Raw genomic sequence first — 24,413 nt, 5'->3', positions numbered from 1 at the left:
TGGGCAGTCCTCCCCTTCCACCCCCCACGCTCCTCCTCCCTCCAATGACAATGTGTAGATCGCTGCCATTTTTCAAATACTCGGGAGTATTGGAGTAGAATGCAGTCTCTTGGGAGTTGGACGTATCTGGCCTAATCCAATGAGCCTCTACTTGCCCCACACCTGACACCACCAGTAGGACTCCTAGCTAACTTAAGTTGTAATCCTGCACACACTTACCTGGGATGACCAGGTAAGTCCTAACAAATTCAATGGGGACTTCTTCTTAGTAGACATTATAGGATTACATTGTGACATTCTTCTCATAAAATTCAACAATTCCCTTGGCAAGAATGCAAATTAATTCATGATAGATAGATAGATACTACACTTGATCTTAGCCAAAAGGCCGAGAAGCGATAATTCATGATATAATGTCATTCCTTTCCAATAAAAAATTGCAAGAGGATACGAATTATTGAAGTTACATCAGAGGATCCTCAAAGGGATGTCCAAATAAGAGAACCGCATAGAGAAGTTTTATTTATCATGCTTCAAAACACTGCATACAGGTATGTTTGCCACACAGAATTACAGAACAATTACAATTCTGAAATTACAAAAATAGTTATAACCTTTTAGAATTTCTATACACAAATTATCTGCCTATGAGCACTATTAGTGGTTAATTAATGAGTAGTAAGTAGGTCATCAGGTTACTGCTTCACGGTTTTATGTAGAAATTGTTATGAAGAGAAAAATTGTAGGGCCTGCCCTACCTTTACCAGCTAAAAACATGGCAGCATAATGACAGATGTGCCACAATTTACCTTATGTTGGGCTAAAATGACAAGCGCAAATTCAAGAATATTGACATGTAGCTAGTATTCAGGCCTTGGACACAGCACATTTAATCTTTAATTATAGCTGGTAGTCTAAATGTGGCACTGGCGTTCCGTAAATACGACTGTACTCCATACTCACGAAAAATAAAGGGGATTTTTTCCCCATTTGCAGCAGCCATTTTTTATACCAACATAGCAATCACATTTTCCAGAAACAAGGCATTCAAAGACATGTGAAAGATAGCAATGAATAATGCAATTTTGATTTTGTTTGCACAAAAGAATTAGTTTTAAACCCGTTTTCATAAACCCTGATGCTTTTTTATTCTAAAAGAAACTGCTTCAGATACATGTCAACTCCTCCTTCTCCCCAAAGCTCCATGGCAGAAAAGTACAATGCTAGCCCAAAGGAAAGCAAACTGCAGTTAGCATTATAAGGGAGTGCTGTGATGAATCTCTTGACTTCCTGCTCCCCCAACATGCAAGGAGAGAAGATTGAAAGCATCCAGTTTCAGTTTTTGAATAAACCAGAGTTTTCTGCTACATCCAAACACAGAAATGTGGTTTATTCTGTCATAAGGTTAGAAACAAAACAAAAACCCCAGGATCTCACAGGAGCCCCCTCATATACCTCTAAATCATTTCTGGACTAGATCACTGTGAGAGGCCTACACTTTATAGACTATGCCAAATGTTTAATTACATTGGTGACGTATGAATTTCATCAAAGCATGAGTGCCTGAGTAAACTCACAAAATAGTACGGGTGTGTATACTGCCTACCAAAAAAAAAACCCCAGCCAAACATTAATGCTCTCAAAATTATGTTTTGTTTTGTGAGATTGAATGCAAGAGCATTGCCAAAAATTACATTTCACCAAACCGTAAGTGCCTGGTTGCTCGATGTAAAACTTTTAAGGGGTGTAAAACAATCACTGGGCTTTGTTGTCACTATAGAGAGCTCAAGAGAATGTGTTCATTCCATTTGTTGCCCCTTGTCACAAAGGCAGTATATAAATGCATCAAATAAATAAATGAATTACAGAAGAGGCGTTGACCACTCAAGAGTTTATTTCTTAAATCTCAGTGATTTTACAGTGTTATATTCCCTATCCTTTGCTTATATCTGTTGTATTGGTCGGTTGGTTGGTTGGTTGGTTTGTTTGTTTGTTGTATTTTGATCAAAAAGCTTAAGACATTTTGTATTAAGAAAAGATTAATCTTCAGAATTGTAATATACTACTTCTGTGTTTGTATATTAAGTAAAACGTGGTTTTTAAGGCCTCACTCAGGATGCCAAATATAGCCCAGTATTTATTTATTTTCATCCTGGAGTTGTCTCATGATTTTAATAAGGCTATTCATAGAGGCTCCACTGACAGCAGAAAGCATGTTAAAAAAACCCTGCTATGAGACATTTTCCCAGTTATGTTAACTAAGTTGATTCCAAAAATGTTACACAGCAAAATTCTAAAGTATCTATACAAAGGCAGTATGCCAGTTTGTGACAATGTACTTACTCCTCTATACCAGAGAAATCTCAGGATTCAGAATCCCATGTAGGTTTTCTTTTCAACATCAAAACTCATACCAGTTATTGTTCCCAAGCAAAGTGCATTATCCCCATTAACATTAAAAAGAAATCTATAAGAATTTACAAGTGCGGCTGTCCAAATCCTGTCATATCAAGTCTATATATACATCTGTAAATGGAAAACATATATGTAAGCAAAAAAATGGGCATATAAACCAATGGTTCTTTGCTTTACATGGGTTGGATCAAGTCCAGTGTTTTCAAATTGTTAGTAATTAGCTGAAACTTTATGAGCAGGGCCTAATATTACAGCTGAGTTTTAGTATTCCTTAACCAACAAAACAGAGCTTATACAACTGAAAATACAGCAAACTGAAAATGTATCTATCTCAACAAAGCAATGACAAAATGATATGCCTTTCACCAGTTGTCCAAGTTAGATGCAACAAGCCCTATCCATACATAAGCAGAATGACATGGGAGCTACTGTAAAACAGTTGCATGTCGTATTATTATTAGAAAGGAAGTAATCCCTGAAAGGTGACCAAAAACCTACCACTGTAACAATTTTGTCTCCTATAGCAATTGCTTCCATTCCAAAATTACAAGAACATAACAGCTGTTTATTAGATTACAACTCCCATCATCCCTGACCACTACTGGCTAGGGATGATGGGAGTTGTAGTCCAACAACAGCTGGGGGACCAAGTTTGAGAAACGCTGTGTTAGCAAGTCAAACCATACTAGGACTACACCATTCATTCAGTGACCACTCTATTCAGTTCAGTAAGAAGATAGTCAAAACATGAGCTCTTTAAGACAATGCAATTGCTTTGACCTATGGCAATTCTCAAATTTGATTTAAGTCAAAACATGGTTGATTTTTATAAGACATTATCAGTTTTGATTGGTATATTTTACATTCACTTCAAGCTGTCAGAGGTCTAGTTATGGTATTGCTCAAATGACAATGAAGTGAACTTAAGCGTAAAATGTACAACACATTCTGAGATAAGCATGTTGACCTCTTTATATTGATTAATATGGAAAACACAAAACCCATAAAAACTCATTACAGATTTCTATAGTGAAGCTTTGAAGCACATGTATTATTTTAGGTTTTTTTAAAAACAAAACCACGTTTTAATACATTTTAGTCTTCATTTTGTACCTATTGCTCTGCAAATATGCAGCAATCTAGTGGTATTCATATATTCAATATACCCAAAGATTTCAAGCAAATTATGTTCTTTGTGGAAAAAACAGCAGTAACTTCGCCTATAATAAAAATTTCTAAGATCAAAATTCCAACACAGTGAAATCTGCCATATTGTTATTAATGAAAATGTGTAACCCTCTATAATGCTGCAATACGGCCAAACTTCCTTCATTTAAAAAAACAAAAAAACCACCTTAGTCATACTATTGGTGCGTTATTAGTTTACTTTCTAATACATACTTGTTAGCATCACAGCATAATTTATACAATTATATGGTTTCACTCTGACTTTTATAATCATGTACCCATGTTTCCATTTAGGGAAAATACAGATTTGCTGATTTAACAGCCACCCCTCCCCGCTTCCCCGTTGTAACAGTTTGACAGAATACTTACACATTTAGAATGGAAAGGGGTAAGTTATCAAACATGAATATATACAGTTTGACCTTTTGCTGCTCACGCCTCCAAAGTACAGAAGCCTTCAGGGCTGCTAAATTATATACATCCACCTCTTTAAGCAGTACTAGATATGAAAGTTCAACTTCAGTGAGTAGTAAAAGAACCAAGAGTTAATCTTTTTTCCTCCTGCAGCCAGAAACTCTGCTTCTTCTACTGAGGCGGCTGAAGTACATTTAGATACTCTGACTGTCCCAGCTGGTAAGTTGTGTTTCCACCGCAGTCAACATACTGGTACCGCTCCTGAGATATTTGTTCAGAGTGACCAAAGTAAGAGGTGGTCACGGTCACTCTTAAAAGGGGGGAGGGGAAGGGACAGGGAAGAGAGAACGAAGAGTTTATACATTATATACTACCTCAGCTTTTGGAGGTGAGGGGGCGTTCGCAATTATGACCATGTTGGTGGGGCACCCATATTGAGATGAAAAATCCACTGGTGGTGGCACCAAGTTGGGTTGGGGGACTGTGGGGTCTCTGGGGAAGGCTTGTTGGGCCACATCGGGCCTGCACACTCTTGGTTTAGTGAGGGAATAAAGATAAACATCTTTCACAGCTCCAGATTGATGTATTTGGCTAGCTCCTCCAGTCCATCTAGCATATTCAACCCATTTTTGCTACCACCTAACAGGTTAGAAGTATCGTTCTTCCGCAATTACAGGATTTTCTGAGCGAGCTTATGGTTGTTTGACAGGGCTTTTCCTATTAGTGCAACCAACACACACTATGCAAACATTTACTTAATATGCAAGTCCTTTAGTTTCATTCCCCAAACTCCAGTTCTGCGCCCGGTAAATCAACAACAATAAAACATATGTAGACAGGGATTGATAAAGTGCTACACTCTGGTTTTATAAAGAAACAGTTGTCACACAGCAACTGAGTTGCAACCAACTAATTCAGCGGTAGGGAACCATTTTGGCTCTGTGAGCTAGATAACTATCTGGATTGGCCTTGTAGACCAAATTTGACAGGTTGGCCCACCCTGTCAATCATCTGACATCAGCCGATTTGGTGATTTATGTGCTGTAGCTCAAGGTACCTCACAGACAGCAAGGTGCTGCTAAAATGGAGGAAAATTCCTTTTCTTTAGGGCTTCAATGCAAACACCTTCTTGATGAGGGGTTTGGGTTAAATCCTGCTGAAAGGAGCAGGATTTAACCCCCAGGATTGCAGCAGCCAAGGCTTTCTTAACAAAAATTACGGCTCTCAGTAGGATGACTTAAGATTTCTTTTATTTACTGACAACTTTCTCTTCCAACAAACCAGGGTGGATTTGATTTAAATCAAATCGATTTAAATCTCTAGCCAGTAAGACTTGATTTAAATCATTTTTTTTACAGACTCATTCTTGCTGGTATCATCTTAATATTTAAAACCAGAGGAAGGTTTCATTTTGGGAATAATAAATTTTCAGAGTAGTTTTTAACTGTTATATCGAAAATTACAGATTTGGTTATACTATTGGAAATACATAGACCAATAATTATAAAATTATTGTGATGTTTAATAAGCTAACTTTATATTTGGAAAACTTTTCTGCAGTACTTTATTGGAAGGAGAAAAATAATCATTTCCTTAGTAACAATTTAAACAATTTATTTAACTAAAACAAAAACATTATAGCATATGTATCCATGTTTGTTAACTGATGTGGTTAAACAAAACAAACCCTTATTTCCTGATGAATAGCCTTTGGACTACAATGTAACTTAAATAGAAAACTATCCTTAGAAAGATTTTTCCTCCAAAAGCATTTTATTTTAAAAATCCAATTTAAATAATATTAAAAAATATTTTTTTATTTCAAATCATTGATTTTCATCCACCCTGCAACAAACTAAACTCTGTTTTTTACAAACTGTAAAGAAAAGGAACAAAAGAGAAGAAAACCCTAGCTGCTGTCACTTTTCATGATATTCAGTGGAAGATAAAGAAAAAATATGTCATCATACGCCTCCTCATCTTATCTGAGGTCACTCCCATACCATTTGCTCTTAATGGAACACCACCCAACCCCAATCATTTGCTGATAAGCAAAGAGTTGAATCCTGCTACATTGGTTGTGGGAAACCCACATGCACAGCCAAACTGAGCATGATTTAACACCATCTAATGAAGTGATGCCACCCATCCATCAGAGTGACACGAGTTGATTGACAGGCAGATGTGGCTTTAGAAAACATGGCCTCACGGGCCAAACTGGAACTGCCAGAGGGTCAAAAATTGCCTACAGAGCAAAGGTTCCCCACTCCAGAACTAAAATTATAATCAGAGCTGACACACTGAAGTTAATGGACCTAAGTTGGTCGTGCCCATTAATGGCAAATAGAAAGTACTCTTGAGTATTATGAATGTTGGATACAACCCATAGTTTAGAAAGTTAGGGCTCTGTGTAAATGAAAATGCAAAATATACTTACTGCATCATGACTACTATGTTGTGCACTTTGATAGAGAGTAAGGTGCAAAAATCACTGTAAGAAAGAAAAAAAGTAATGTAAGCATAATTAAAAGCTAGCAAGGCTAAAACAAACACACCAAGTTCTTAATTCTAACTAGTGATTCCCCTTAGGTCAATTGGGAATGGGCTTAGGTAAAACGAGGTACTTAACAAAAATTGGTTGATGGCAGGAATCGGGCTTGAACCGAACACAAATGTATCCCCCAAACTTTCCTGCCGTTCCACAAACAAAACAAAACAAAAGTATTTTGAAGTCAGAGTGACAAAAGAAAATGGGAGAAATTCAGATTGCTTTCCTATGATCCATGCTTTCCTATGATCCATGCGACGGTCACCTCCAGGCTTGACTACTGTAATTCACTCTACGCAGGGCTGCCCTTGAAGCTGTCCCAGAAACTCCAGCGGATGCAGAATGCTGCAGCGAGGCTCCTCACGAGGTCTCTGCCATGGGAGCATATTCACCCAGTGCTTTTCAAGCTGCACTGGCTCCCGGTGGAGTACAGGGTCAGATTTAAGGTGCTGCTTTTGACCTTTAAAGCCCTTCACGGCCTAGGACCCTCGTACCTACGGGACCGCCTCTCCCGGTATGCCCCACGGAGAGCCTCAAGGTCCATAAATAGCAACACCCTAGTGGTCCTGGGCCCTAAGGAAGTTAGATTAGCTTCAACCAGAGCCAGGGCCTTTTCAACTTTGGCTCCGGCCTGGTGGAACACTCTGCCTCATGAGACCAGGGCCCTGCAGGATCTGATTTCTTTCCGCAGGGCCTGTAAGACAGAGTTGTTCTGCCTGGCCTTTGGCTTGGAGCCAATTTGATTCCCTCCCTCTCTTTCTTTTTTCTTTTCCTTACTCCTCCTGCGATGAGGCTACATTTTAATATTTTAATGTTTCAGTATTTTAATGTTGTATTTTAATTTTGTTTTTAAGTTGTAATCATTCAACTTGTTTTATTATTGCTTGTTAGCCGCCCTGATCCCGGCCTTGGCTGGGGAGGGCGGGGTATAAATAAAAATTATTGTTATTATTATTATAATAAGCGCTCCCATGCCAGGGGAGGGAAGAACAAAGGATGGTCCCAAAGAACCAGAGATTAGGCAGACTGTGTGGCTGGTTTGCACACAACGCCAATATGAATAAGCCATGGCAAGGTTTGGGGTTGAGCACTCCTCTTCTGGCACGCAGCTGCAAGAAGACAGAAAGCTTTCGTTTCAATATTTAACTAACATCAGCTTAGCATGTCTAAACCAAGACAGCAGCTGATTAGTCTTAATAACAGCTTACTGAAATAAGGCAATGCATTGGCTTATTTCAGTAACCCATAGTTAAGACTAACTGTTTTGGGGCAGGATGCTATACCACAGTTAGTTAAAAATGAAAGCTTCCAATCTCCTCCTTGTGGTTTTCTTGAGTTACCAAAGTACGTGTGTTGTTTCTGTATTCCGGTCGTAGTCTTTTCTATCAAACAGGTTCAATTATGTAATACTAAGCCATAGTTTAGCTTCATGTGAGAATGAGGACTACCTGAATCTAGCAATTATGCCTATACTTGAAGGAGTTTTGCCCAAGGAATGTTCAACGGTTAAAATGAAAAAATGGAGGGTGAGGGGGGGGGCTGGAAGTGAGCCTAATGGTCAGGTGTAGAGGCCACTTTTGAACAGAAAGGTGCTTCTCTCTGATTTCTGCTGGGCTGTCCAGCAGTAATCCCTAGACAGATGCACACCAAGAAGTTAAGCCCAGCTAAAGAGGAATAAAGTCAGAGTGATGGCACCTGAACCTGAACACTTTACTGTATTTCTTCGACAAATTTCCTTCAAGTATAGACATACAGTTGTACCTCGGAAGTGGAACAGAATCTGTTCCGGAAACCAAAGTACAGCTTCAGATTGGCTGCAGGAAGCTCCTTCAGCCAATCGGAAGCCCCGTTCGGGTTCCAAAGAACGCTCACAAACCGGAACACTCACTTCTGAGTTTGCATCGTTCGGGAAGCAGAACGTCTGAGTACCAAGGCATTCAACAACCAAGTTACGACTGTAATTGCTAGCTAGGGGCTGAGGATACCCTGCAATATTTCACTGTGGGTCCCCCTTCTTGTGTGTCAGTGTACTCTAGAGAGCCAACCACTTACAACATGTAGCTCATTTCATCTTGTATAACTGTGGGCACCATATAATCAATCTGGAAAAAAGAAAAAGAAAGATCAGGATAAAGAATGTGAAACAAGAGATGACTGCTGCACATTCAGCCATATTGTATGGAATTAAGTCAACTACACTTACTTGTTTCATGTCCAGTGGGCCAATGTGAGTGTTATTGCTCAGCCGTGCTTTCCCAATAACAGTCTTTGAAAACTGCACCTGCGCTGTAATGTTTTCAACTTCCACCGAATAATAATTGTTGTTTGTGATGTTCAATGTGTTCTACAGAAGAGAATTTTTAAAAAAATTCTAGATTAAAGAGAAGTCATATGTATCTCAATGATCCATATACAGTAAAATGCCAACCACAGAAGGAAGCGAAAGAGAACTTAACAATGAACATACCGTAATATTTAAGTATATTATGCGCCTCTGTGCTTCGTAACTGACATATACTGACTTGACTCCAATGTATTCAACATCAATTGATCGGGGAAATAAGAAAAATACTGCCAGCCCAGAAAGTAGTAAGCATACAATTACAGAAGCAGTAACGTAAAGTTTTCTGCAGGGAAGAGAGAAGAGACAGGTTACCACTGTAGATACATAGATACACACACTATATATATATATGTGATACCTTCTTGGAGAAGCTGCACCCAACTTGCTTTGCCCTTCACCATTCACCTATTCTAAAGCAAATTGCTGTTTTGAACAGAGCATGTAGTGTGCATACGCTTTTTCGCAAATGCTTGGCTGCATTCTACCTAAATCCTGCAAGTATGGGAGCAAAGAGACCCAGCATAACAACAAAGCCTTCTGAGAGCCAGATCGCCCTCCCCACAAGATCATTATGCAGAGCGCATGAAGACATTATGCACAGCCACTGCAACATGGTTCCGCACTTTCCCAGTCAAGGCAGAGCTAGGTTTATCTGAGCCATCCTATGATTTCTAACAGTTGGACAAAGCATCTTAGATAGATAAATAATAGAAAAGAAAATCCAATGGTATGAACAAAAAAGAGTGGCACTGATGGAGGAGCACACCTTGGATGCCAGCTTTCTTCCCTGAAGCCCCTGAGAACACTACAGTGACCTGAACCATAGTAAAGACATCCACTCAAAGAAACAAGACAATGCTTCAGTGTTGATACACAAGAACACTTCTAGCAAAGCAGCCACCTATCATCACAAACACAAAAAATGGCTATTGAGGTTAATGGGAATAGTTCCCAAGTACTCAAAAGCCACATAGTGAACACCATCCAAATTACATCTTTTTATTCTAGATTTGGATAGACCAAACCCAGCTTGAATAATTCATGGACAACACACGTTTATATTGCTTCTTTAAAACTTACGTTCTTCTTGGCCTCAGTCTCTGATCACTGTATGGAATCAGGGCAACAAGCTGATTTTCCTGACCTACAAATAAGAACATAACTGTTCAGTATCTTGAGTTTCCACCCATGTTCGATGCAGCTAAAAAGAATAAAACGTGTAGTATCCTAGGATGATAAAAATGACTTGTCTGCAGTACTACAGCTCTGCACTGAATTCTTTCGCAGTCTACTAAATTTAAGAAAAATGTGCAATGAAACTATCAAGAGGCAATTTCTTTGAAGGAAATTTGTTGCAGAAGAGAACTGGTTTGGGGTTTTTTGACATGCCACTTTGCTCTGTGCTGCCTTTTCATCTGTGGCATAATGCCTCTGAAGGCTTCCCCCAAGAGGAGTCCTGTCTGCACCTGTTTTCTTTTTGGTGCCAGGTGAAAACCTTTTTATTTGCCCATGGCTTTCAGAGGTTTGCATTGTTTTAGACTATATGCATTTTATGCTTTTATTTTATTTAGCTCTGCCTTGCTTTTATTGTGTACTATATTATGGATTTAGTTTTGAGAACTGCTATGAGAGTTTGGGTGGAAGACCATAGCTGCTCCAATCACCTAAGCACCCTGTTGTCCCAATTAGGTCAGAAAATTATTTGCTCTTTACCTTTCATCAGAGTTCTTACTTTCTTTTTCAGTAGTGCCTCTTGTGCTTTGAACTGCTACATTATAATGAGAAAGTCAACCAGTGCCACTTTCCATGACTATGGTTGTGTGACAAGTAGCACTTACTGAATGTATCACCAATATCCAGCAGTTCTAAGGGCGCAAACACACGCACAGCTAGTGATGTTAAATTCTCAAGAATAATCTTTTGGAGATTATTCTCGAGAATATTCTCAATTAATGAGAATATTAGAGAATTTTCATTTGATATAGAATATTCATTTTAATTCATTGAAAATTATATAAACAACCAGTTACTGGCACTAAATAAGAATATAGAAACATTTAAATCAAGGCCAGCTCACATGCTGTTACACATAATTGTATAGGCCTAGGTACTTTTAAGTGTATAAAGCATTAAAGCTATTTTCTGTAAAAATAAATAAATCATACTGTATGGCCAAGGGTATAGAATTGCTAAGAATAAGGTCACACCAAAATAGAGAAAAGGCTATTACATATAGCTGAAATACAAATTCAAATGTTGATCAAATTAAATGAATAGCATTTTAAAAACTTTTTTTAAAAAGTTTTCTGTAGCTCACATTTCAGAACTGCCAATGGTGAATGACACAATGCCTAGTAATGTAACTGGATCAAAATGAAATCATTATTCATTACTTACACTGGCAATATCACAGCTTGACTTACTATTTACTAGATTTTTAAAATGTGGGTTGTAAAACTGGTTCTTACATTAGAATTTACAGTTTGTGGAGAATATCCTCTCCTCACATCACTACGCAAGGCTAAGAAAAGAGGTGCAAAGCATTTCACTGCCACTGCCCTGAATGAAAAGGGAGATTTCCATTTTGGGTGTTTCCAGGCAAGTGTTTATTGGAGAAATCAGCCCTGCTCATGCACAAACAGTTATTCGTAGCATCCGCATGATTTTTTTTTTAAAGTATTTAATCAGGATTCCCCCTCCCCTTACTGCAGAAAATCTGATCACTAAAAAAACAACAACTTGTGATTCATCCACAACCACCACTTGTGTGGAAGTTCATCGGCAGCTTTGGAACAAGGAGGACCAAGATGGCAACGCTAAGGGGATAGGAAGCTCAGGTTAGGGTGGCAAAAGGATGAGAGAGGAACTGTCAGAGGCTGTACGCTTCTGAATACCACTTGCTGGAAACTGCAGCAGGAGAAGAGTTTTGTTGTGCTTGCTGGCTTCCCATAGGCATCTAGCTGGCCACTGTGAGAACAGGATGCCGGACTAGATGGGCCTTTGGCCTGATGCAGCAGGCTCTTCTGGTGTCTTTATGTCTGAGAAGCTGAAACCCAAGGAAAGGGGAGGCAGAAGAGGCAGGGAAAGAGGCACCTAAGGAGTGGGCGGAATTACTTGGTAATCAGAATGAGACATGAGGATAAACCCTCATGCAGATTCCTTCCCACAATAGAAACAAGAGACATTTGGGTGCTCTTCATGGATCCTGGGGGTAGGGAGTGTGTGGTGGACAGTAAAAGAGCTGGCAAAACATGGGAATAGTAGGGAGGCTTGAGGCAACAAGCTTTTATGAATCTGCACTGAGAATTGAAGTAACCAGTCAAATCGTTGGCTTCAGGCCTCTATCGCTTTTGATTTGTGTACTCTTGTTAACAAAGATTTTGGCAAAATGTCAAGAAAGCAGGCTGCAAAATTGCAATTATGCATAAATCGGCTTCACACGGGAGCCTGCATAGGGCAATGGGCTCAGTGTTAACATCTGACAAGGAGACACATTGGCTGAAATCCTCATGCAGAAAGGGAACTTGCTGGGTTACTTCAGTCAAGTAACACACATACACACTCAAGACGAACCTACTTCCCACTTACTGCCTGTAAGATTAAAATGAGATGTCAGGGGGGGAGAGAGACAAACTGTCTAGAGAACTTTGTTAATGGGCTGTTTAGAAATTTTGTACACAAATAAATGTCTGCCACCCTGGGCTCCTTAGAAGAGAGTGTCAGTTTGCATTTCTTAGTACAGAAAGTATTGAACTGATGTGTAGAGATCTTTCCTATTCTAATTAGTTCAAGGGGGTTCTGGAAATCTCTGTGTGAAAGAAACAAGCAGAAGGTTCCTGATGTTTGGGTTATTCCTTCAGAGAAGCTGAGTACAACTGGCTTAAACTGGTTCTGTTACCTCTTCTGTCAAGGTCATGCAGACTATAAAAGTAAGGCCAGAAGGAGCCTGGATTTCACTTTCTCTTTCTGTCTCTCTTTCCTTCTAGTGTGGTGTTCTGTATATAGTGTTATGGTTTTGTCTTACTATAAGTTATTGTAAGCAGTGCTTTTTTTCTTAAAAAAGGTTTAGGAGTACTTTCATTCTGTCTGAGACTCAGGAAACACCGTGACAACAAATGAGGCCGCCATCGGAGGTAGTAACAGAACTGACAATTCATCATGTTAGAGAAAAAATTATTTTTTTTAGTTTCTTCTCCCGTTAAGATTCACAAAATGTTTAGAGGTATGTGTACCCCTGCAAACCCCCAGAAAAAAAGCAACAATTGTATGTTTAAGTTAAGTCTGCTGCAACTGGATTTATTGTGGACAGTGCCAATCCTGAATGTACTGGATTTGTGACCATTATGCTCATTTGCCTTCAGTAGCAGTAAAGCTCTGCTGGATGAAGTACAATTGCCTCTGGTCTATTTTGGGGGGATCCTACAACGTGTTTAGGTTTTTACTCTGCCAAGTATATGTTGACGTTCTACTCTGGATCAATACTGAGTAGAATTTCCACGACAGAGACACAATATAAAAGTTGTTGTTGTTTAGTCGTGTCTGACTTTTCATGACCCCATGGACCAGACCATGCCAGGCACTCCTGTCTTCCACTGCCTCCTGCAATTTGGTCAAACTCATGTTAGTAGCTTCGAGAACACTGTCCAACCATCTCGTCCTCTGTCATCCCCTTCTCCTTGTGCCCTCAATCTTTCCCAACATGAGGGTCTTTTCCAGGGAGTCTTCTCTTCTCATGAGGTGGCCAAAGTATTGGAGCCTCAGCTTCAGGATCTGTCCTTACAGTGAGCACTCAGGGCTGATTTCCTCAAGAATGGATAGGTTTGATCTTCTTGAAGTCCATGGGACTCTCAAGAGTCTCCTCCAGCACCATAATTCAAAAGCATCAATTCTTCGGCGACCAGCCTTCTTTATGGTCCAGCTCTCACTTCCATACATCACTACTGGGAAAACCATAGCTTTAACTATACAGACCTTTGTCGGCAAGGTGATGTTTGTGTTTTTTAATATGCTGTCTAGGTTTGTCATTGCTTTTAATTTTGTGACTGCTGTCACCATCTGCAGTGATCATGGAGCCCAAGAAAGTAAAATCTCTCACTGCCTCCATTTCTTCCCCTTCTATTTGCCAGGAGGTGATGGGACCAGTGGCAATGATTTTAGTTTTTTTGATGTTGAGCTTCAGACCCTATTTTGCGCTCTCCTCTTTCACTCTCATTAAATGGTTCTTTAATTCCTCCTCACTTTCTGTCATTAAGGTTGTGTCATCTGCATATCTGAGGCTGTTGATATAAAAGGGATCTCTCTACTTTTAGACCCTAAATTTAAAATCTGCCTAATTCATTCTGGGCTCCTATGGAAGGAAAGATCCAACATAAACAGGATGTCTAAACAAACAAACAAACAAACAAACAAACAAACACTGAATATGTCTTCCACCCTACCCTCAGCTTCTAATTTTCATTGGAAATTTTCAATGGACATTATATTTAGTACAGTATTTTGTTTAGCTTGGTCTGGCTCCCCCCCCCCAACCGCTACAACATCTATCAATTAATAATTTTCATGGCACCGCATGTTCTGAAACCTTCTATGAAATGCCTTTTTAAAAGTAAAAACACAAACCCTTTCACTTATTTTGTTAAAACGACTCAGTAATTTCAACACATATTGTTTTACGCTACTTAACCCAACAAGTTTCTCCCCTCAAACTTCATTCAAAACATACTTTGCTGCAGGCTTTAAGTTTAGCCTTCTGTATCAATAGGATCCATTGTTTAGAACTTACCCCTATTAACGTATAAGCAATTTATACTTATGTGAATGTACTGGTATACTGAGTAACATTCGCTTCAGCTACCAGTTACATTGTACAATATACTAGCACCATCTTAAGGGATTCCCAGTTGTACATTAGCATAACTTTAACAAGTAACCACAACTCTACAGAGGCCATCAGATAAAAGTTCTAACATTTCCAAATTTAAAAAAGAGAAAAAATAGCTTTAAAATGGTAAAAGGATATCATAGACCATGACTGGATGAAAAACTAAGCCGTAGTTTGCTTTAACAATGGTTTGTTGAAGAAACCAGAATCCTGCTCACAGATAATAAAATAAACCATGGCTTGTTTTGCCTGGTGTTGACTGATGGTTGCCTTCTTGCATTGTGAATGCCCAGCTGCCATATTTGCAACTGAAAACTGGTAAGGTATCACATTAGTATTGTTTAAAAAGTTCAATGTGATTTTCTATGAATTTGGTGAATAAAGCAGAGAGAGAAAATCAAAGGACCCAAACCCAAGGATATCCCACCATAAGTCTTTCAATAATATTCTCATATACAAAAAAGGCCAGCAAAACATATCAGTATTCAGTCATTATACACTTTCTACAACAGATAAGCATAAGGACTCATGAGGACTTGAAGAGGAGGAAGAAAAAAACACAGCACTTTATTATTTAGAATGTTTCATGCATTTTAGACATACCACGTGGAATTCTCCCTGTTCCCTGGCACGTGGGACATGTGACGCTATCTCTTCCCGTGAATTCAACATATGGGAACTGTGACACGTCTCCATTTCTTCCATCTTCACTGTGAGATTCTGAGTGAACTAATCCCTTCCTCATGTTGTCCGTTGATGAAACCCCATCTTCTTTAGATCCATGTAAAGGCATTGAAAGAGACTTCCCCATGTTTGCTGGTAGGAAAAGTTAAGAGGCAGACTTTAGACCTGGAGGCATGTTATATATAGGAGGCTTCATTTGGAGAGCTATTAACTGGGATTGCTATAAATACAGTGGTACCTCAGGTTACATACGCTTCAGGTTACAGACTCCGCTAACCCCGAAATAGTGCTTCAGGTTAAGAACTTTGCTTCAGGTTGAGAACAGAAATCGAGCTCCGGCGGCGCGGCAGCAGCAGGAGGCCCCATTAGCTAAAGTGGTGCTTCAGGTTAAGAGCAGTTTCAGGTTAAGTACGGACCTCCGGAACAAATTAAGTACTTAACCCGAGGTACCACTGTATTGTTGAATTGAATAAATGAAAACACTAAAACTATGGTTCAGCTTGCTGAGATAAACCACTGCCCACCAGGAAAACATTCAGGGAGACTTGCTTGCAACTTGTTAGCAGGGAGCCTAGAAAAGGAGGCAAACTGCCATAATCATGACTGGCTCAGTTCAGATGTAATATTTAACCATGACTGATGCAAGCCATAATGTGCAAACCTCAGACATTGTGGTCTCCCATCCTGGTTTGGTTGCAAGCCAATTCTTAATCACAGTTGAAGTATTCAGTTGCAACACATAATCCCAATTAAGGAAAACAAACAGTTGTTCAGCATTATGTCTGTGAAAGGCTGAGGAGGTGTTTAGTACTGTTTTGCTGTTATTTTATATTCTGTTGGAAGCCACTCAGGGTGGCTTGGGCAACCCGGTCAGGCAGGATATAAATAATATATCATCATCATCATCATCTGCTTTTTCTGATTGGGGAAAAAAGTTATATTGTTTCAAGAATTATTACCACCCATACATTCATTTTATGATAATTATGCCAAAAGTTTCTAGTTGTGTGCAGAATCTTTAGTTATGGGGAATACATTCTTCATAATACCTACCTCTTGGTTTTCTTTCAGTACTATGTATGTTGCTGCAAAGCTACTCATGTGTTCCACTCAGCACACTAATCCTACACTTGTTCCTCACAAATCATCCTGACAGCCAGAAACCAGAACATGTAAATATTGATCTGAAATCCTGGAATCAGCTGTCTCCGAGAGAGCCATCTGTAAGTACACTAAACATGTAGGGTTGCCAACTTTTTAAGATAGGGCTCTTTGTGAATTGAAATCCACAGCAATGTTATACGTGTTCTCGGCTGAATGGGCTATCCCTGCTTTGCTTTTACTCTGCTTCCAGAGATGGGGAACCGGCGGCCCATCAAACCTGACCACTGGCCATGCTGGCTAGAGCTGATGGAAATTGCAGTCCAACAATGTCTGTTCCATTTCCCTGCTATACTTGCAGAACTTTGACTAATGGAGCCCAGAACGGGGCTGGGGGCAGTTTGAAATGAGTAATGAGGTCCCTCTACCCAGCTCCCCTAGCTAAGCTAGCCTCCTGCTGACTGTGAGTTTTGTCTGTGGGGTGTCGGCCAGCAGAAAGCTTCTAAGTAGGACATTCTGGAGGCAGGGAGCAGGTGGGGCTGAGCTGCCCCAGAATGTCTTGGATCCCAACCAGTTACACTGCTATGTGATGGCATGGGCCAGATCCAGGATGGTGTAGCTACATGCACCCACATATCTTCCTCTATGGCAGGCCTGCAGGTACAGCGGTGGCCTTGCCGCTTCATACAGCTTTGCCGGCCAGATTGCAGCCTAAAATTTCCTGGACTATGAGAAGGCTTGGTGGGTCAGGGTTTAAAGTCAACTGAGTTAAAGATAAAACAGGCAGTTATCACACTGGACATTTGGACAGTGTGCTAGCCATGATAAGACAACTCTTTGAAACGAAAAATAAACATCAATTCAGGTACAGCTGTGAGACTAGAGGAATTGTGAAACTATGCAGTAATGGAATTCAGAGCAAGCCAGTATCTGATATGGTTAGCTTGGCTTGGACCACTGTATTTTAGATAGATCAAACTGTATCAAAATAATACAGTTATCTGAAGAAGTGTGCATGCACACGAAAGCTCATACCAAGAACTGACTTAGTTGGTCTTTAAGGTGCTACTGGAAGGAATTTGTTTTGTTTTGTATCAAAATAAGTATGAATTTGATTATAAGACTGTATTCCTGTGCACGTTAACCTGGGAATAAATCCTTTAGAACACACATAATAAGACTGTTTAATACTAGGGCTGCCATATGTCTGGAATTTCCCAGACACAGTCGGGATTCGTCTGTTGAAAATGGTGTCCAGGTACAATTTTTGAAAAGCGGCTAAAATGTCCAGGGAAATGTGGGCTTATGGCAGCCCATAATTGAAGTGTTGATTTTCCTAAGAAAAATGTGATTTTCACTTTTTTATGGCAACCCTATGCAATACTGAAGAGGTGCTGCTGAATCAAATATTTAAAAAACAGTTGTAGCAGTTTGCTCTTGTCCACAAAAACAAAACAAACTGACCCAAAGTGCAAGTGGGACACACAGCAACCTAATGCCTAATAATAATTTAATGCAAACTAATTATAGTAATTAGCTTAAGCTCTGCTCATAATACATTTCTTTCCTGAATCAAGTATTTAGAGTCCTAATCAGTGACAGAAAGTTTATTTTGGGTTGCCTGGGATTTTTCCTAGCTACACATATGTAAATAATTCCTTAGTGGGAGGCTTCCCATCCACCTATCAAAACAAATGGAACTCACAAAAGGTCATAGTCCCCAGCATTTTAACCCTTTCTGCATTTTCCCAAGAAACAAAATTATTCATTAAAACTACCTGAGAAAATGAGTATAAATTCCACAACACCCAAATTAAAACAGCAGTTCTGTTGCACCTTTCTATATTAATAACAATGAATGACTAGGGCTACAGCATCTTTCCCACTAGAAAAGAAATAGAGATCAAGAGTTATATGTAAGCCGTTTTCAGAGGAAACCCATTTAAAATGGAGGTAAGTTAGTCATGACCTGCTTAAATCCATTAATTTTAATAGGTCTACTCTGAACATGACTTACATACAAACTGAAGTCATAATCTCAGTACATATGTAATATATAATGACTGCTGATGCAAACCACAATTTGCAAATTACTAATCATTTAGCATTCATCAATCCTCTGAGAAGAGGGAGGAATATTTAATACTCTGTAATATAAATGAAAGTAAGAAGCTTTATGATGAATCTTAGATTCGAAACTTCCCAGAGCCAAAGCACACATAAGATGACAGAGGCCTTGTAAACAGTAGACACCAAATGTCTCCAAGACCTAACTCAAGAAACAATTATGGAATGAAGGAAGGAAATCAGATATATAAAGGATAGACAATGTGCAACAACTTCTAGATGTGTATCTCTTTTAGGCTGCAACTAAGAGGAATAAACCTTACTAAACTCAGCAGTTACTTCTGAAAAGATAGACCTGAATAGGAATGCAATGTTAGCCTGTTGCAGCAAAAACAAAACCGTGGCACCTGATCTTAGCCAAAAGGCCGAGAAGCGAAGAGTGGCAGATGCAGCTGATGGACTATATGCAACTGGCCGAGATGACCGGCAGAATCCGTGATCTGGGAGAAGAGAAGATGGAGGAAGACTGGGAGAAATTCAAGATGTATCTACAAAAACATTGTAATTTGGTTGAATGTTAAGAAGGATGCTAGATTATAAAAAACTGGCCACCACTAAACTAGATTTAAATTTGATGATAAGTGAGACTAAAGAAAATATAAAATTTTTTGGAAGAAGTGCTAGATTATATTTGAATGAGTGGACATGAGATTGTAAACAAGTTGATAATTTGTTTGGAAAAAATTTTTAACGATGTAAATGGGAGCGGGAGACGTGAGGGAGTCCAAAGAAGTGATGAAATTGTTGTGATAGAAGTAAGATTGTTTATTATGTGTGCATTTATATTTAAAAAACCTTAATAAATATTTATTAAAAAAAAAAAAACCGTGGCACCTTAAAGATGGAAAGAAATATGAAGAGCAAAGGTAGTGATGTCAGCACATAATAACAATCCTTCCAAATCCACAAATGGGCAAACCTTTTATTGGGAGGACGAACCGTAATGTTGCAGAGTAGCATGCAAGCTTTGGACTTGCACCATACTAAAAAAAAAGGGGGGGGGGGATTTAGTCTACAAAAAAAGCATGCCATAATAAATATGCATAGCATAGGGGAAATTTCAAGCAAATCAAAGCCCTCTCGTGACCCCTGCAAACCAGCACAATTGCCTCCTGCTCCTCAGCCAAACCCCACCTCCCCTCTGCTTCTATAGATAGATAGATAGATAGATAGATAGACAGATGATAGATAAATAGACAGATAGATGTACACGCACGCACAGAGGTGTGTGGTCAGCTAGCCCCTTCCCTCCTGCTATCACCTGCCTCTTCCCCAATAGCCTCGCTCCAGAAGGCAGCAGGTGTGCAGTTTCTTTTTGGCTCAGCCTGCCTCACCTGCGTCCCCTGGCCGCGCTCCCTCCTCTTCCACCGCCTTTCTCCTCCTCCTCCTGCAGGTATGGGCGCTTCACCTGAAGGGACAAAAACGAGACATGGAAGACCCTCCAGAAGCAGCCGACATTAAGTTACGGGCAATTCAGTGATAAAAGCAAGCAGTGAAGCAATCAATTTGCAGGTCAGTCGCCGCGCAAACACACCACGCACCGCGATGCCTGGGCGCGGGGCCCGGGGTATTCTCCCTCCCTGTGACGTAGCCCGACAGAAAGAAGCTCCGGAGGGGAACCCCTGCTCTCCCCGTTTCTGCAGGGATTTCTTTTGTCACACGAGCACACACACGGCTCTGGTGCCCAGCCTAGCTGCGCGGCTTGCAAGCTGCAACATCAGGGAAGGCGCACGCCATTAAAGTAGCTCCGGTAGGTTGCTTCTCCCTCCCTCCTCGGGACCCAGGAGACGAGTTTCCCAAGAGAGGCAGAGGCGGAGGAGGGGGTTGTTTTGCAAAATGGCTGGCTTTATGGGAGTTGTAGTAGGATGCTGAGCAGGAGAGCGAGCATCCAGGACTACAGCTCCCAGCATGCTCTCTGTTTCTCTTCCCCCCCTCCCTCCCCTCTCAGCTTTTCACATGCAGTACTGGAATTAAAAGAGAGGTCCTGTTTCTATTCTGCCCCTCACCCCCATTCCCGGGCCTGCCCAAGAAAGAATGGATGAGTCTAAAAATGGTAAGATGCAGGGCTTACAGGCTGCAACATCCTGCAACTACAGGCCAGAAGGGCAGAAAAGAGCAGGGAGCTCTATGTGCATGTGTGTGTGGTGCCTACCCACGTAGGGCTTTTGACATTCAAATTGCCCTGTGCTTAATAAGTAGTGAGACGAGAGCAATGCATATAATGAGCAATTTATTCTCAAAAAATCCCAACTCTGGAATTACTGTTTTCATTGCAAAGCGTTTTAAAGAGGGTATTAAAAATATGTAATATAGTGTATAAATAATAAATAATACGGAGCATAAAGCAGATAAAATATAAAAATCCATTAAAAAACAGAGTTTGCTCAGTACACATCTGCTCACTCAATACCTAAACAAATTCCACACCCACTAGCACACCAGGTTAAACACATAGCATTTGGCCAAAGTGGTACCATTTGTTTGGCAGTTGTAGTATTATGGTGATAGTATATTGTCTAATTTTACATTAAGTTGTACTTAAATGAAGATTGTTTTGTTGCATTTTAACGTCCTTCAGTCTGGGAGTGTGTGAACAATTAAGAGTAGGTTATAAATTTATATTGTAAACCACCCTGTTTTTCCTCAGATGAAGGGCAGTATAGAAATTTAATAAATAACATAATTTAAATAATTAAGTAAAACATATTATGTGGTGCTAGAGCTTAAACTTTCTTCAAAACAGCTCTTGTTCCCAAACTTGGGGAAGGATCATTGTTCAGTGGTAAAGCACGCACTTTGCATACAAAATTTCCCAGGCTTAATTCCACATGGGGCTGGGAAAGATACCTGCCTTAAATCTTGGGCCAATACTGGGTTAAATGGACCAATGAGTTTGGTATAAGCAGAAATTCTTGCCTGAAACTGAGTGCAGAGTGAAGACAATACTGAGCTAGATCAATCAATGGTCTGATTCGGTAAAAGGCAGCTTCCTTAGGTTTATGATTACAAGAAAAGCACTTTCTCAAATCCAAATAAATAAGATACTCACAGGAGGACTGTTTCTGCTGTGGGAGGTGTAGATCTTTAAACAGCTTAAAGTATCTTGGAATTCAAATAGCGGTGTGAAAATAGAGAACAGGGATGCACATCAATGAGGCATGCATCCCTCAACCCCATGAGGGGAAGCAAAAATAAGCCTTCTCCCTTAACACTGTATCATTCCAGTTCAGACCTTAGATGAACAGATTAGTCCTGAATTTCATAGGGTAATTTAATATGCCTAGGCTGCTGAGATATAGGATGAGGTAAGCAAGAAGCTACTCATTTAGACCTGGAGCTCACCTGTCTCCTGTTGCCGAGCTATGAGGAGAGGGTGACTTTCCAATCATACTCCTTTCCCATACAGTGGTACCTCGGGTTACATACGCTTCAGGTTACATACGCTTCAGGTTACAGACTCCATTAACCCAGAAATAGTACCTCGGGTTAAGAACGTTGCTTCAGGATGAGAACAGAAATCGCGCAGCAGCAGTGGGAGGCCCCATTAGCTAAAGTGGTGCTTCAGGTTAAGAACAGTTTCAGGTTAAGAATGGACCTCCGGAACGAATTAAGTACATAACCAGAAGTACCACTGTATTCCTCAATGGCTACCAACTTCTCAGGCTTCAGAACCATATCTGAATTCATGGGAAGTAACAAAATGTTGTAATCACGTGGTTTTTCCCACCCGCAGTGGTGTATCAAATTATGAACACACCTGTACTGATGCACTTCTCTGCAACTCTAGTAGGGAGTGAGTAATTATTAGTTGCTTGCTCCAGATTCAGAAAAATAAAGATTTTAATTATTGTGCAATGAGAAACTGCAATGCAGACTCTTCCTCAATACAGAGGAAGTAGAGAGGAAGTAATGATTTAGCATTTCTTAATCTACTGTACCATTGGCAGGAGCCCTTAACATCTACCTACAATATACTGTAAATGCTTATCTCAAGAAGCGCTTTAGTTGGCATTAGATTTCAGACACCCCCATATACAAACCCTGTCTCAATATATTATTTCTAATCATAACTGAATTTATATACCGCCGTATACCCGCAGGTCTCAAGGCGATTCACAGGATATAATAAGAACGTAAAACCACAAAGTACATAATCAAAATAAAAACAACAACCCAATGACCCAGAGAAAAGCTGGGACCCCACACTTGCTCTTCCAGGGCAGACAGACAATGGGAAGTACAGTACAGTAAACGTAATTAGGCACCGAAATGCTGAGGCTTAACTCCAGAAAGGCGGAGGGGAAAGTAATACATGAGACATGCACACCTCGAATCCTGGGAACTGTAGTTTACCCTCGCTACGATTACCAGCACTACACTTCCCAGGACTTCTTTAAATGTGTTTTACATGTATGCTGCATACTGGAAGGAATTTTTTTATTTTGTTTTGATGTATGCTGCAAGAAAGGGCTGCCGGTTCCAAGGCCTTCCCAAACCTAACCCTCTCAGAGGCCCCGACAGAAATGACAGGCAGCAGCACAACTCTTTCCTCTCTTTCGCCCCCCAATCTGCACTCAAAGCAGGGAACTGATGCCTAGGAAAAGGCTGTATATGTATTAGGATGGCGGCCCAAATTCCCAATGAATTACCCCATCGCTCCCACTGGCGATGCATTTATTTATTCCTTCGTTCCCGGCTCCCCCCCCCCCCCTTTTTGTTTGGCAACGCTCCTGCGCGCGCACACGCACACACAGAGAAGCCCAGGATGAGTGCAGGCCGCGATCCTTCCCTCCCACCCCTCTGGGCCAGAGTTGCTCGTCGGAACGCGCAGCTGATGCCATAAGCAGAAAAACAAACCCATCCGTGTGCGCGCGCGCTCACGGCACCCAAAGGTGCCCCGTCCTCCCCCTCCGAGCACCAGGCTAGCGACCCCCGCTTGCTCAGCCCTCCCTCCTCGCCCAGCTCCCCCCCCCCCGAAACTCACCGCACGCCCCCGAGCCTTTTCTCCAAGCGAAAGGAGCGCGGCTTGTTTTTGTGGGGCTTCTCTTTTTCCCTTTGGCTCAGCGCCTCCCTCCGCTCCCGGTGTAGCAACCTAAACAGCTGCCCGTCGAGTTCTACGGCGAAAGGCGACTGAGCATGCTCCGTAGCAGACGCTGAAGCCCTCTGCCCTTCCTTTTTGCCCATCCTTGCAATCGGAGCTCCGTCTGCCGAGCTGAGATAGGGAACGGCGGAGTGGCTCAGGGCTGTGCAACGCCTGATCTTGGAAACGGGGGGTGGGGGAAGGAAAAAGCAGCGGTATTTGCGTGAGCAAAATAATAATTATAATGGGGGGGGGGAGGCCAAGGATGCTCTACGGAGCATGCTCCCTCCCTTTGCAGTCATCGTCCTAATTGACTGTCATTAAGGAGAACTGGCTGCAAAAAAAATAAGGGTGGGAGGGGTTTGGCCATCACAGGAAGAGGATGTGTAGGTGCTTGCAATGACATGGCAGCATAGAAGAAGGGTGAATAACTGGATTTCAGTCATCACCTTTCTTTTATGCATGTATCTGCCTTGTTTTCTGAGCTGGGTATAGCGACCTGACTGCTTGCTAACTACTGTGGCCTATAGGAGAGGGGGTGGGGAGTTTCCTAGGTATTCGGAATCAGTTGGAATGGGGGCGGGGGGGAGAGAGAGAGACCCTTTGTCCAAATTTCCTATCTTTGGCTAAG

The 24,413-nt window shown here is 40.8% G+C and overlaps 1 protein-coding gene across 3 annotated transcripts; it reads right to left on the bottom strand.

The window, feature by feature from the left end:
- Positions 1 to 496: 496 nt before the first annotated feature.
- On the bottom strand, positions 497 to 23,852 carry TMEM106B (transmembrane protein 106B). 3 transcript variants are annotated; one of them, XM_081833886.1, is made up of 9 exons: positions 23,687 to 23,851; positions 20,037 to 20,110; positions 15,394 to 15,606; positions 9,990 to 10,053; positions 9,033 to 9,192; positions 8,769 to 8,909; positions 8,618 to 8,667; positions 6,455 to 6,508; positions 497 to 4,327 (listed from the first exon to the last, which is right to left on the bottom strand). In XM_081833886.1, exons 3-9 carry the CDS (start codon positions 15,599 to 15,601, stop codon positions 4,189 to 4,191), a joined length of 816 nt encoding a protein of 271 aa, XP_081690012.1. In that variant the 5' UTR covers positions 15,602 to 15,606; positions 20,037 to 20,110; positions 23,687 to 23,851; the 3' UTR covers positions 497 to 4,188. The 3 variants fall into 3 exon arrangements, with proteins under 3 accessions (XP_081690012.1, XP_081690013.1, XP_081690014.1); XM_081833887.1 differs by lacking the exon at positions 23,687 to 23,851 and adding an exon at positions 20,244 to 20,437; XM_081833888.1 differs by lacking the exon at positions 20,037 to 20,110 and having other exon boundaries at positions 23,687 to 23,852.
- Between the last annotated feature and the right edge of the window lie 561 nt (positions 23,853 to 24,413).

The sequence above is a fragment of the Podarcis erhardii genome (assembly GCF_964252035.2).
Source record: "Podarcis erhardii genome assembly, chromosome: 12".
Lineage (NCBI taxonomy): Eukaryota > Metazoa > Chordata > Lepidosauria > Squamata > Lacertidae > Podarcis > Podarcis erhardii.
Note: the sequence above shows the minus strand (reverse complement) of the source record. Positions and strands in the feature narration are given on the sequence as shown.

Bases quoted from the DNA above. Each gene is read 5' to 3' on its own strand.
- TMEM106B (XM_081833888.1), bottom strand. From the start codon at position 15,601: ATGGGGAAGTCTCTTTCAATGCCTTTACATGGATCTAAAGAAGATGGG. The intron at 8,668-8,768 runs GTAAGTGTAGTT...TCTTTTTTCCAG, and splicing joins GCCCACTGGACATGAAACAA to ATTGATTATATGGTGCCCAC. The intron at 6,509-8,617 runs GTAAGTGGTTGG...TCTTTCTTACAG, and splicing joins GATGAAATGAGCTACATGTT to TGATTTTTGCACCTTACTCT.